Source organism: Danio aesculapii, chromosome 21, assembly GCF_903798145.1.
Source record: "Danio aesculapii chromosome 21, fDanAes4.1, whole genome shotgun sequence".
In the NCBI taxonomy this organism is placed as follows: Eukaryota; Metazoa; Chordata; class Actinopteri; order Cypriniformes; family Danionidae; genus Danio; species Danio aesculapii.
This window is the reverse complement of record NC_079455.1, coordinates 44,896,362-44,909,371: the sequence shown is the minus strand read 5'-3', so window position 1 is coordinate 44,909,371 and position 13,010 is coordinate 44,896,362. Positions and strand designations below refer to the sequence as shown.

The 13,010-nt window shown below is 37.1% G+C and overlaps 1 protein-coding gene across 8 annotated transcripts in view; it reads left to right on the top strand.

Annotated features, from left to right (window-relative positions):
- LOC130214212 (transcription factor 4-like) overlaps positions 1-12,337 on the top strand; it is a 317,282-nt gene extending 304,945 nt beyond the window's left edge. For 4 of the 8 annotated variants that reach the window (XM_056445767.1, XM_056445770.1, XM_056445766.1 and 1 more), the window contains 4 exons: positions 2,871-3,015; positions 5,735-5,964; positions 6,176-6,308; positions 11,364-12,337. In XM_056445767.1, the coding sequence (XP_056301742.1) occupies positions 2,871-3,015; positions 5,735-5,964; positions 6,176-6,308; positions 11,364-11,412 (557 nt within the window). In that variant the 3' untranslated portion in view covers positions 11,413-12,337. Of the gene's footprint in view, positions 1-2,870; positions 3,016-5,734; positions 5,965-6,175; positions 6,334-11,363 lie in introns of all 8 variants that reach the window. The other 4 variants (XM_056445771.1, XM_056445768.1, XM_056445769.1 and 1 more) reach the window with 2 other exon arrangements.
- Positions 12,338-13,010: the final 673 nt, after the last annotated feature.

Sequence of the window (13,010 nt, the reverse complement as noted above, 5' to 3'; positions counted from 1 at the left end):
AAAACAGTTTGACTATAATATTTAATTATTATTTTATAGTTTTTTATTTTCATTTACTTTACTCAAATGTAATGATGCGTTTTTAACTTGAATTGTTTTTGTTTGATAATCCAAATAAATATTTTTTTATTTAGTTTTTTCATTTAGATTTTTCAAAAGTGTAATAAATGTGTTTAACACACACATTGTCTGTGATGTGTGTGTTTTCTGCGTGTCAGACAGTGTGTTATTCCTGCATCCGCTAGTCTCACACACACACTAATGTGAGAACACTAATGAGTGTGTGAAACCATGCGCTGTATTTCAGATATGAATATGTAAAAGGAAATTGTATTTGACCCAGGAAGTGATGCGTAAAAACCGCAGGCTCTCCATCGAGCTGTTGGCAAAGGCTTCAGTCTGTGTAAAACTCTGCCAAACAGTTAATGAGGTGCTGAATGCTGTAAAATATGAAGAAGAAGATGATAAATAACAGCTCTTCAGATCACACACATCATTATTTATGAACGCCGTCCAGAAGGATTTCATCATCACACACTTTTCATCCCACTGGAGCTCTTTTAATCATTTACCATGGTAATAATCAGTAGAAAAACGAGTGTTGTTGCTGCTTTATATCACTACCTGACTAAAGTCTTGTTGTGGATCTCAGTTGTAAGAGCAGCACATAATAACTTGTCTTCTAGTTGATCATTTGTAAAAGTGTCAGAAGGTGGATTTCTCTGCTGAATCATCTGTTGATCTGCATCCCAATCATCACTAATACTGCAGAAGACCTACTGGAACCAGCATGGACCAAGATTCTCACAGAAATCAGTCAAGTTTGGTGAAGGAGAAATCATGGTTTGGGGTTCATTCAGTATGGGGGCGTGTGAGAGATCTGCAGAGTGGATGATCAACATCAACAGCCTGAGGTATCAAGACATTTGTGCTGCCCATTACATTACAAATCACAGGAGAGGGCAAATTCTCCAGCAGGATAGCGCTCCTTCTCATACTTCAGCCTCCACATCAAAGCTCCTGAAAGCAGAGAAGGTCAAGGTGCTCAGGATTGGCCAGCCCAGTCACCAGACATAAACATTATTGAGCATGTCTGAGGTAAGATGGAAGCGTTGAAGATGAACACAAAGAGTCTTGATGAACTCTGGGAGTCCTGCAAGAAGGCTTTCTTCACCATTCCAGATGACTTTATTAATCAGTGATTTGAGTCAGTGCAGAGATGTATGGATGCAGTCCTCCAAGCTCATGATGGAGTCAGACACAATATTCATTCTGTTTCCACTGCAGCATGAGCACATATTCTATACTGGACATTATTGAAGGTTCAGTGACCAGACTTTAGTCTAAGCAGAGTCAGACCGCACTGTCCTAATGAAATCATTAATAATAATCAAGACATGATCAGATTATATTGTGCTCAAATAAGCCTCATCTAGAGGCCTTTACCTTTCATATAAGACACTTCTGATACCAAATCATCAACTAGAAGTCGAGTTAATATTTGGTGTTCCTAAAACTTGGAGAGGCGACAAGACTTTTGTCAGATAGTGTATATTTCTTGAATTTTGATATGGTGATGCACTTTATCATTTATAAATACAATATAACCTTAACAATTTTTAACTGGATTTGAGGGGGTGATGAAATAAAATAACCAAATAAATATTAAAAATTAAATAAATAATAAAAATAAAAAAATAAAAAAAAATTAAATAAATAATAAAAATAAATAATAATAAAAATAAAATAAATAATAAAAATAATAAAAGAAATAAATAATAACAGTTAAATAAAAAAAATTATAATAAAATAAATATAACTAATAAAAATAAATTAATAAATATAAAAATAATACAAAAATAAATAAATAATAAAAATGTAAAAAAATAATACAAAAATTTAATACATAATAATAAATAAAATAAAAAATAAAATAAAATAAAAAAAATTATAAATCATAAAAGATTTAAATAATAATAAAAAACACATTAAATATTAAAATAAAATAAATAATAAAAATTCAATAAAAATTAAATAAAATTAAATAAATAATAAAATATGCTAGCTGTATTTATAAGTATTTTACTCATATTACCCACAGTAATAATCAGAGAAACAATAGTCTAAATTCTAGGAACACTGTGTCATTGCAGTTACAAATAAAATAAATAAATAAATAAATATACTCTATTTAATATGACTCTTGCTCTTTTACTGCAGTAATAATTAGAATGGACAGCAGTGAAATTATCACTGTGGGAAAGTATACAGAAATTTTAACACAGTATAAAAATACAAAGGCGGTTCATTCCGCTGTGGCGACCCCAGATTAATAAGAGACCAAGCCGAAAGAAAATGAGTGAATGAATGAAAAAATACATAATATTGCAATCAGTGTACCATAGCTTTTTGGTAAAGATTCTAATATATTTATTTTAATACTTTGTTTTTTGTGTTATATCATAATCATTTAATACGTGACTATTTATTTATATATTTACATCTTTAAAGTTTTTTATATTTGTTTTATTTGTTATACATTCATTATTTTCTTCATTTTGTGACGCATTTAATCATATATATGTGAATAAGTATTTAAATATATATTTTTATTTAATGTATTGAATTTATTTGTTTCTATCTTGTCTCTGCTTATTGATATATATAATTTCAATTTATTTCCTATTATGTATTTCTAAAATGAACCCACCTTGAGCTTTATAATTGAATGTATAATGTAATATTTTTGCACAGTCTCATACTCACAGCATTATAATAATCATCATCATCACACAATCGCTGCTTCTCTCTAAAACAAACTAAAGTGTCATAATCAGTAATATCTTTCCTCATATCTTGCGTGTTTTCAGCTCTGTCGGCGGGTCTGGGTCAAAGCACGTCGTCTGTGAGCTCCGACATTAAATCTGAAGATGAAGGAGATGAAAACCTGCAGGACAGCAAATCCCTGGACAAGAAGGACGACCTGGACAGCAAAGACCTCAAAAGTTTAGAGAGGTGATACATCATACTATAAATATAAATAACTTTCTATTTTATACTTGTATTCAGTGTTGGGCAAGCTACTTGAAAAATATAGTGAGCTAAGTTATTAGTACTATTAGTATCACTACACTAAAAGCTACCCCCTGGGAAATGTAGCAAGCTAAGCTAAAAGCTACATGGCAATAGTAGCTTAGCTACATTTAAGCTATTGCAATTTTCATTTTTAAATCGAAGCAACTTAAATCCAAGTCAATCATATCTTAATGATCAATAAAGCTGTCAATGAGAATCATATGAGGCAGAAGAGTTCAGGTATTTACTGTAAATAATATTCTGTACTAAACAAAAACGCATTAGAGTATATAGCAGCTAAAACAAAAGATCCAATAAAAGCAGGTGTTTCACATTTAAAATACTATAGTAGTGTATAGTAAAGGGACATATTTTGGAATAAGCATTATTGTGTTTGCGTATATGTGTACATATATATATATATATATATATATACATCGTTATTGCATCGTAACATGTACTTCTCAAGGTATGGTCACGAGGAATCCTGCTTCAGAAATAACTCCTCTCCCACATTCATCTTTTCATCAAGCAAGTTTCTTCACCAGAGGTGGCAGTAACGCACCACAAACATTTGTTGTTGAACACCAAAAAACAGGAAGAAGAAGAAATCGTCATTCTCGCCATCATATGGATTTACTTACATTTGGTAGACGCCAAGCGGCAACCTCCCGCTCTCCCTCGGGAAGCCAATACGGAAGTAACTGAAACTGCAATTCATCAAAATTCCGCTAGTCCTGGCTCCATAATAGAGCAAATTGCAATTGAGCCCACTGTTAGAATAGCCAACTTTACAGCAGAAAAAAAGGTGTTTACAGCCTGGTACAAAGAACGGTTTTGGTTCATATAGCTATTATTACCCTCCATGACAACTGTGAGGGGGGTGAATTTTTTATAACTCATCCATTTCCTTTATTTTAGGTTATATTAAGTTTGCATAATTAAGGGCGTGGCCACTTGAGTGACAGCTAGGTCTCGCTGGTCGCCGTCACTTCACCTCAGCTGAATCCGGCAGATTAGCCACTGATCTCGGCATATTCATCGTATTTTTGTGTTGTTTTATGTGGCTTTACACAGTCAGCTGCCTTTTGGACTTATTTCCTACAATTATCAGATGATATGGGATGCTGTGTGCATTTAATTGTGCTCACAAACCATTCATGTGGCCTCGTTTCCCATGTGAGTAAAGTTATATACTTATATACCATCTCTATAAATGTATTTGTTTTATTTAAGATCATTTATCATTTATATTCTTCTTTAGACCCGTAAAGCACTCCAGAATGTGACAGATTGATTAGCTGTAGGCTCTAGAACAGTCATCTGAAGCGTTATCATACAGTGTTATGCTGGAGTTCATCAATAGTCCTGCATTTACTAACACACACTATATCTGAAGTGTTTGGAAGTAATTCGCGTTTTCCTCCTGTAGAAAACATCATAAGAACACTGCTTAGTGGCTCAATGTATTACTACAGTGTTTTTAAAAGTCTAAACACTTTATTGATATAGTGTACAGCCAAGCACATGTGGTCAGAACACAAACGAGTCGCAGGTAATAGAGTATCAAGCGTTTCTCCCAAAGTAAAGTCTGTCTGCCAGGTCTAAGCAAAGTGCCAGCAGGTGTCTGTAGCTCCGCTCACTCTCCGCCTCTTTGCCCTTGTTTGGTATCCCGCCGTGGGTGCGATGACGCGCGAACAAAATGGCGACGGTTGGCCGCGCTTACTTGTAGCTTCTTTTGCGCTCTTCAGAAACCTATGGGTGACGTCACGGATACTCCGTCCATATATTTTACAGTCTATGGTGTGGACGCTTGTAGCAACGCTACTGCCCAACACTGCATGTATTATATCGTTCAATAGTCTTTATATAACTGGCATTTTATATTTTTTCTCTAATTAATATTTTTTATATATATATAACTTAATGTATAAATGTGTTTCATATGCTTTAAGCTGGAATTTTTGAATAGTGTATAAAGCATTTATTCAGTACTTCTCATTTCCTTTATATGTAGTTTATATTAATATATCTGGATGGAGTTTTTGTGCTTGGTTGTTTACTTTATGAATTGGTCATTTTATAGGGAGGACTTATAGATAGGGCCAGACGGAATCTGCGGATGTTTTTTTGCCATTTCTGTGAAGAATTTAGCTAAAAATCTGTGGATTTCTGCGGTAGTATTTTGGGAGTATCATAACTAAAACCTTAATATGTGACATAAAAAATAATATACTTTTAACTTTTATTCATTGCTTAAAATGCAAATCCAATATGATTCACTTAATTTGGTAAACAAAGCAAGTCAAATCATTAATTCTGTTTATTTACTTGAGTAAATGTGTGTAAATCTAAATTTATTCAGTTTTTAAATAAAATACAGTAATATTATTGACTAAATGTTCATCTGAATTATATACAGTGCAGTTATATTATATACAATATAATAGCAATATAAAAGCAATTATATACAGTTATATACAGTTTGTACAGTCATATTTTCTGTCTTTTAGTAGAGATATTATATGAGAGACTTGCTTTGTTTACCAAAAAAAAACACTTCTTCCCACACACTCTCTCTCTCTCAAACTCTCTCTCTTACACACACACATACACTCTCTCCCTCTCTCACTCTCTCTCACTCTCTCTCTGTGTTCAGTGCTAACGATGACGAGGACCTGACGCCGGAGCAGAAGCTGGAGCGGGAGAAGGAGCGCCGCATGGCCAATAACGCGCGTGAGCGTCTGCGTGTGCGCGACATCAACGAGGCCTTCAAGGAGCTGGGCCGCATGTGTCAGCTGCACCTCAAGAGCGACAAACCGCAGACCAAACTGCTGATCCTGCACCAGGCTGTCGCCGTCATACTCAGCCTGGAGCAGCAGGTCCGAGGTCAGTCACACACACACACACATATATAGCAGTATATAACACTTTTTGTTTATGAGTGGAGCCATTCCAAATTATATTAGCTGTATAATACTGTAATGCCGCTTTTTCTCCATGTGAGGGCGCTGTATGAGCTATAGATTAATATAAGAGCTCAGTCCTGCTGTGTGTTCAGTGAATCAGCACTGTGTGTGTGTGTGTCTTTCTCCTGCAGAGCGCAATCTGAACCCGAAGGCGGCGTGTCTGAAGCGGCGGGAGGAGGAGAAGGTGTCGTCAGACGGTGCTCCGCTCTCATTGGCCGCCGCTCACCATGCAATGGGCGAGGCGTCCAATCCCATGGGACAAATGTAAAGAGCCACACCCCCGTAAATGGTCAGAAGATTTCACTCTACACTGATCTGCTGTTCTACATGTCCCATGATACGGTTCACTACTAACAATCACTCGTTTGGGCACAACCGACTCAAGTGATGCACAATTCCTTCATTGGGCTCATGCCACACTATTTACCTCATTCAGCAGCACTGGGAAAAGTGGTAACTTGAAATATCTACCTGAGTTTAATCCTTAAACTCTAGCTGATGTACTGTATGGCTTTATGGGTCCCCCAATATGGCTCCACCCACATTTCCACCTAAAACCCCGCCCACATTAACTGTTACTGTTAACATAGTTGTATGTAATTAGAGTGTGTCCACCAATGTGTCCTCTCCCATGACTTCATACACACTTCCACATATAGCTCCGCCCACACTAACTGTATGCCTTTATTTAATTAGAAAGTATGTCTACCAATGTGTCCACACCCATGTCTCCGCCCACACTTCCACCTAAAGCACCACCCACGTGAAATATTTATGTAATTAAAAAGTGTCCACTGATGTGGCCACACCCATGACTCCGCCCACTTTTCCATCCACCTATAGCTCTACCCCACGTGACCTATTGTATGTAATTAGAAAGTGTCCACTGATGTGGCACACCCATGGACTTCGCCAACACCTCTACCTATAACTCCGCCACATGAGCTGTATGCCTTTATGTAATTAGAAAGTGTGTCCACTGATATGGGCCACACCCATGACTCCGCCCACTTTTTTCCCTCCACCTATAGCTCCACCCCACATGAACTATAGTATTTAATTAGAAAGTGTCCACTGATGTGGCCACACCCATGACTTCTCCCACACCTCTACTATAAACTCCGCCCACATGAGCTGTATGCCTTTATGTAATTAGAAAGTGTGTCCACTGATATGGGCACACCCATGACTCCGCCCACTTTTTCCCTCCACCTATAGCTCCCACCCCACATGAACTATAGTATTTAATTAGAAAGTGTCCACTGATGTGGCCACACCCATGACTTCTCCCACACCTCTACCTATAACTCCGCCCACATGAGCTGTATGCCTTTATGTAATTAGAAAGTGTGTCCACTGATATGGGCACACCCATGACTCCGCCCACTTTTTCCCTCCACCTATAGCTCCACCCCACATGAACTATAGTATTTAATTAGAAAGTGTCCACTGATGTGGCCACACCCATGACTTCTCCCACACCTCTACCTATAACTCCGCCCACATGAGCTGTATACCTTATGTAATTAAAAAATGTGTCCACTGATGTGGCCAACACCCATGACTCCGCCACTTTTTCCCTCCACCTATAGCTCCACCCCACATGAACTATAGTATTTAATTAGAAGTGTCCACTGATGTGGCCACACCCATGACTTCTCCCTCACCTTTACCTATAACTCCGCCCACATGAGCTGTATACCTTTATGTAATTAAAAAATGTGTCCACTGATGTGGCCACACCCATGACTCCGCCCACTTTTCCCCTCCACCTATAGCTCCACCCCACATGAACTATAGTATTTAATTAGAAAGTGTCCACTGATGTGGCCACACCCATGACTTCTCCCACACCTCTACCTATAACTCCGCCCACATGAGCTGTATGCCTTTATGTAATTAGAAAGTGTGTCCACTGATGTGGCCACACCCATGACTCCGCCCACTTTTCCCCTCCACCTATAGCTCCACCCCACGTGAACTATAGTATTTAATTAGAAAGTGTCCACTGATGTGGCCACACCCATGACTTCTCCCACACCTCTACCTATAACTCCGCCCACATGAGCTGTATGCCTTTATGTAATTAGAAAGTGTGTCCACTGATGTAGCCACACCCATGACTCCGCCCACTTTTCCATCCATCTATAGCTCCACCCCATGTGAAATGTTTTATGTAATTAAAAAATGTCCACTGATGTGGCCACACCCATGACTTTGCCTACACCTCTACCTAAAACTCCGCCCACATGAGCTGTATGCCTTTATGTAATTAGAAAGTGTGTCCACTGATGTGGCCACACCCATGACTCCGCCCACTTTTCCCCTCCACCTATAGCTTCACCCCACATGAACTATAGTATTTAATTAGAAAGTGTCCACTGATGTGGCCACACCCATGACTTCTCCCACACCTCTACCTATAACTCCGCCCACATGAGCTGTATGCCTTTATGTAATTAGAAAGTGTGTCCACTGATGTGGCCACACTCATGACTCCGCCCACTTTTTCATCCACCTATAGCTCCACCCCATGTCAATCGCATGGCTTTGTCAATAGAAGGTGGGACCACATGGAGTAGCTCCACCCACATTGCAAATATGGCTCCGCCCACATTTCCACCTTCTGCATTGTATAATTCATTGTATAAATCAGTTGTGCATAAATGTACATATTTGGGGTTCCCTATTAAACTATATTTCTGATTTACCATTTTTTCCAGTGTACAACATCAACAAAAATAAAAGTGTGGCATCAAAAACAAAAACCAAACAAGAATCTAATAACAATGGGTGCATTTTAACAACAGATTGGCCGTAAGTGTTGGTTCTAACATGTGTACATATAGATATTGATCTCATACTAATTTACCACATGTTATAAATTCTCTAAATAAGCAGCTATATTCAATTAATATGCAATTTAGAGCATGTACACAATATCACTGACCATTTCATTCATGTGCTGTTGATGATGTTGATGATGATCATTCTTCATGCTGTTGTTAGTTGTTTGTTTATTGCTGGTTTGATGTGAAATCTGAAAAGTGCAATGTTCACGTTGCATTATTTATGGGTGTGAACAGAGACACGCAGTTCCAAAGGTGGATGTTCGGGCTGTAAACGCCGGTAATGCGCAGTTAATGAGTTTACAACTTATAATTACGGTAAAATTAAAGGTGTGAATGAAGCTCGGTTCTTTCATCCTCGTATTCATTTGCATGTTTAATGATGGAGGGTAAAAAAGTCTCTGATATTTTTAAGGATCACACATGAGAGGTGTTTTCATATTAGCATCAGTCATGTCAGATTATATAATCACACAAAACATGAACAGTTCAATGGCTTCAGTGTGTTTTTCACACCAAAATCAGCTTTATTTTGTAACTTATCTGTGGGGCGGCATGGTGGCTCAGTGGTTAGCACTCTGCTTTTTAGCTTTATGTGTGTTTGGCTATAAAATCATGTAACACTATTTTTATATTTAAATAATTTATATTTTTACCATAACACAGTTAGAAATTAAGTGAGAAAATTTGCTTAGGCAGCCTGAAAATAAAGATTTATGTTGTGCAAAGTGAAGTTATTTTTTAATCATGCACATTTTAATATAAAATACACTCACCGGCCACTTTATTAGGGACACCTTACTAGTACCAGGTTGGACCCCATGCCTTCAGAACTGCCTTAATCCTTTGTGGCTTACATTCAAGAAGGTACTGGAAAAATGAAAATTTCCAAAATCCCAGTAGATCAGCAGTTTCTGACGGTGAGTGCACTCACTGGTCACTTTATTAGGTACACCTGTCCAATTGCTCGTTAATGCAAATTTCTAATCAGCCAATCACATGGCAGCAGCTCAGTGCATTTAGGCATGTAGACATGTCCAAGACGATCTGCTGCAGTTCAAAGCGAGCATCAGAATGGGGAAGAAAGGGGATTTAAGTGACTTTGAACGTGGCGGGGGGGGGGTTAGGGCAATTCTAAGGGCCTACGCGTTGTGGGGGCCCTCAGAGATATTCAATTCAATTCACCTTTATTTGTGTAGCGCTTTTACAATGTAGATTGGGTCAAAGCAGTTTCACATAGAAGATCATAGTAAATTGAAACAGTGTCAGTCCAGTTTTCAGTGTTTAAGTTCAGTTCAGCTCAGTTCAGTGTGGTTTAATAATCACTACTGAGAGTCCAAACACTTAAGAGCAAATCTATCGATGCGCAGCTCTACAGATCCTGAACCATGCAAGCCAGTGGTGACAGCGGCGAGGAAAAAACTTCACCAGTTGGCGAAGGTGAAGATAAAAAACCTTGAGAGAAGCCAGACTCCATTATTATTAGGGGCCACGCCAACAGAATTTGGCGTCAACAACATGAAAGCATGGATCCATCCTGCCTTGTATCAGCGGTTCAGGCTGGTGGTGGTGGTGTAATGGTGTGGGGGATATTTTCTTGGCACACTTTGGGTCCATTAGTACCAATTGAGCATGGTGTCAACGCCACAGCCTACCTGAGTATTGTTGCTGACCATGTCCATCCCTTTATGAGCACAGTGTCTCCATCTTCTGATGGCTACTTCCAGCAGGATAACACACCAGATCATAAAGCGTGAATCATCTCAGACTGGTTTCTTGAACATGAGTTCACTGTACTCAAATGGCCTCCACAGTCACCAGAGCTCAATCCAATAGAGCACCTTTGGGATGTGGTGGAACGGGAGATTGGCATCATGGATGTGCAGCTGTGTGATGCTATCATGTCAATATGGAGCAAAATCTCTGAGGAATATTTCCAGTAGCTTGTTGAATCTACGCCATGGAGGATTAAGGCAGTTCTGAAGGCAAAAAGGAGTCCAAAGCGGTGCTAGTAAGGTGTACCTAATAAAGTGGCCGGTGAGATTAGAAACATTGTAAATATAAAACTTATCCAAAAATAGTACTGATGCTATTTTAGTAGATAATAGATACTTTAAATTCTGTAAAAGATTCTGCATGCCTAATATCATACACTGAGAAAAATGATTCATTGGATTTGCTGCACTTTATTTAAGGTAAGTGGTTGCAAACAATTGATATGGGCTGAATTTAAACAAACAAATAAGGTTGAACATTACAATATTTAAGTTGTTTGTTTAAATTCAGCCCATATCAATTGTTTGCAACCACTTACCTTAAAAAACAATAGAGTAAATCCAATGCATCAAAATGTTCAGTGTAGGGGAGTCTTGAAAGAAAAATGCACCAGCAATAAATAGATAAATTGGTTGTTTTTGTGTTGTTTTTGTCCTGTGCATGAACATTTCTCTCTCTTTGTCCATTTTTGCAGGTCGAAGCTGCCAGAATTCATCAAAATGATGAGCAATCACTTCCTATGACAGCGTCATTTCTGCCCAAACAATCAACCAGTGGACCCGAGCGCCGCCGTCCTGACTGAAGAACACTGTAAATGAGGGAAAATCAGCAGTAAAGCGGCGCCGTACCTTCCTCCGAGCATTCCCTGTTTTTACGTATACACACACACACACACATGCACACACACACACATACTCGAGGGTGGATTTCTCCAAACATATCATGGCGTTGGCGTGTGGAGAGCGGATCCTGTAGCTGTGCCTCATGGAGAAAAAAAAAAACTGGAAAAAAACGCACGCAATAAAGGGACCAGAGTAAGCGCAGAGAGCGTGGAGCGTTTTTCATCAGTCCATCCAGCCCTCCAGACCCCGAAAGATGCAATTTCACCACCAGAAAACTTCAACCGACGTGCCTTTTAGAGCTCATATCATCACCCGACTGGAGGAGTATGGAGCCAGATTAGTGTCAGAAATAATTCACGCAAAAATCCAAACAAAAAGCACCATGTGTAGCCAAACTCACATGCATGAAATCAAACTCACATGCACGTTATATTCATATATATATAGACATATTCACAATAACAATTCATGTGCACAGAATAAAACTGCATATATATGCAAATGGCACACATGCCAGTTTATTTGCGTGCACATTCAGTCAAAGAGTTTAAAAGACATCATATGTGAACATGTTTTTCCCCGTTCACCATGCTAGGTAGAGGATTAAAGGTGCAGTGTGTGGGATTGACACCTAGTGGTTGAGCTAGATTTTGCAGTGTAAATTCAAAATATTGGAGAGGATATTATTTTTAATGTACGGTGCCTCCGATGACCATACAACACACAGAGGTTGCCAGATTGATGACACCAATAGGGATGAGCCAAAAGCAAAACTGTGCAAAGTATTCACGCAAGTATTATTATTATGAATATTATTATTATTATTATTATTATTATTATTATTATAATTGTCATTGTTATTATTATTATTATTATTATTATTATAATTATTATTATTATTATTATTATTATTACTATTATTATTATTATTATTATTATTATTATTACTATTATTATTATTATTATTATTATTATTATTATTATTATTGTGACTTATTATTATTATTTTTATTATTATCATTATAATAATAATAATTATTATTATTATTATTGTGACTATTATTATTATTATTATTATTATTATTATTGTGACTTATTATTATTATTATTATCATTATAATAATAATAATAATTATTATTATTATTGTGACTATTATTATTATTATTATTATTATGAATATTATTATTATTATTTTATTATTATTATTATTGTGACTATTATTATTATTTTATTATTATTATTATTATTATTATTATTATTATTATTATTATTATTATTATTATTATTATTATAAAACGTAAATGTAAATGTGTCAAAATAGGTGAATTTTATATTTAAATTTGCCTCATTTGTATCTTCGGCACGAATTCAAATATTGGAGAGGAATTTATTTTTTAATATATGGTTCCTCCAATGACAATTCAACACAGGTTGCCAGATTGACGACATCAATATGAGCAGGTCAAACGTATTCATGAAATGCAGATCATACCTGCTA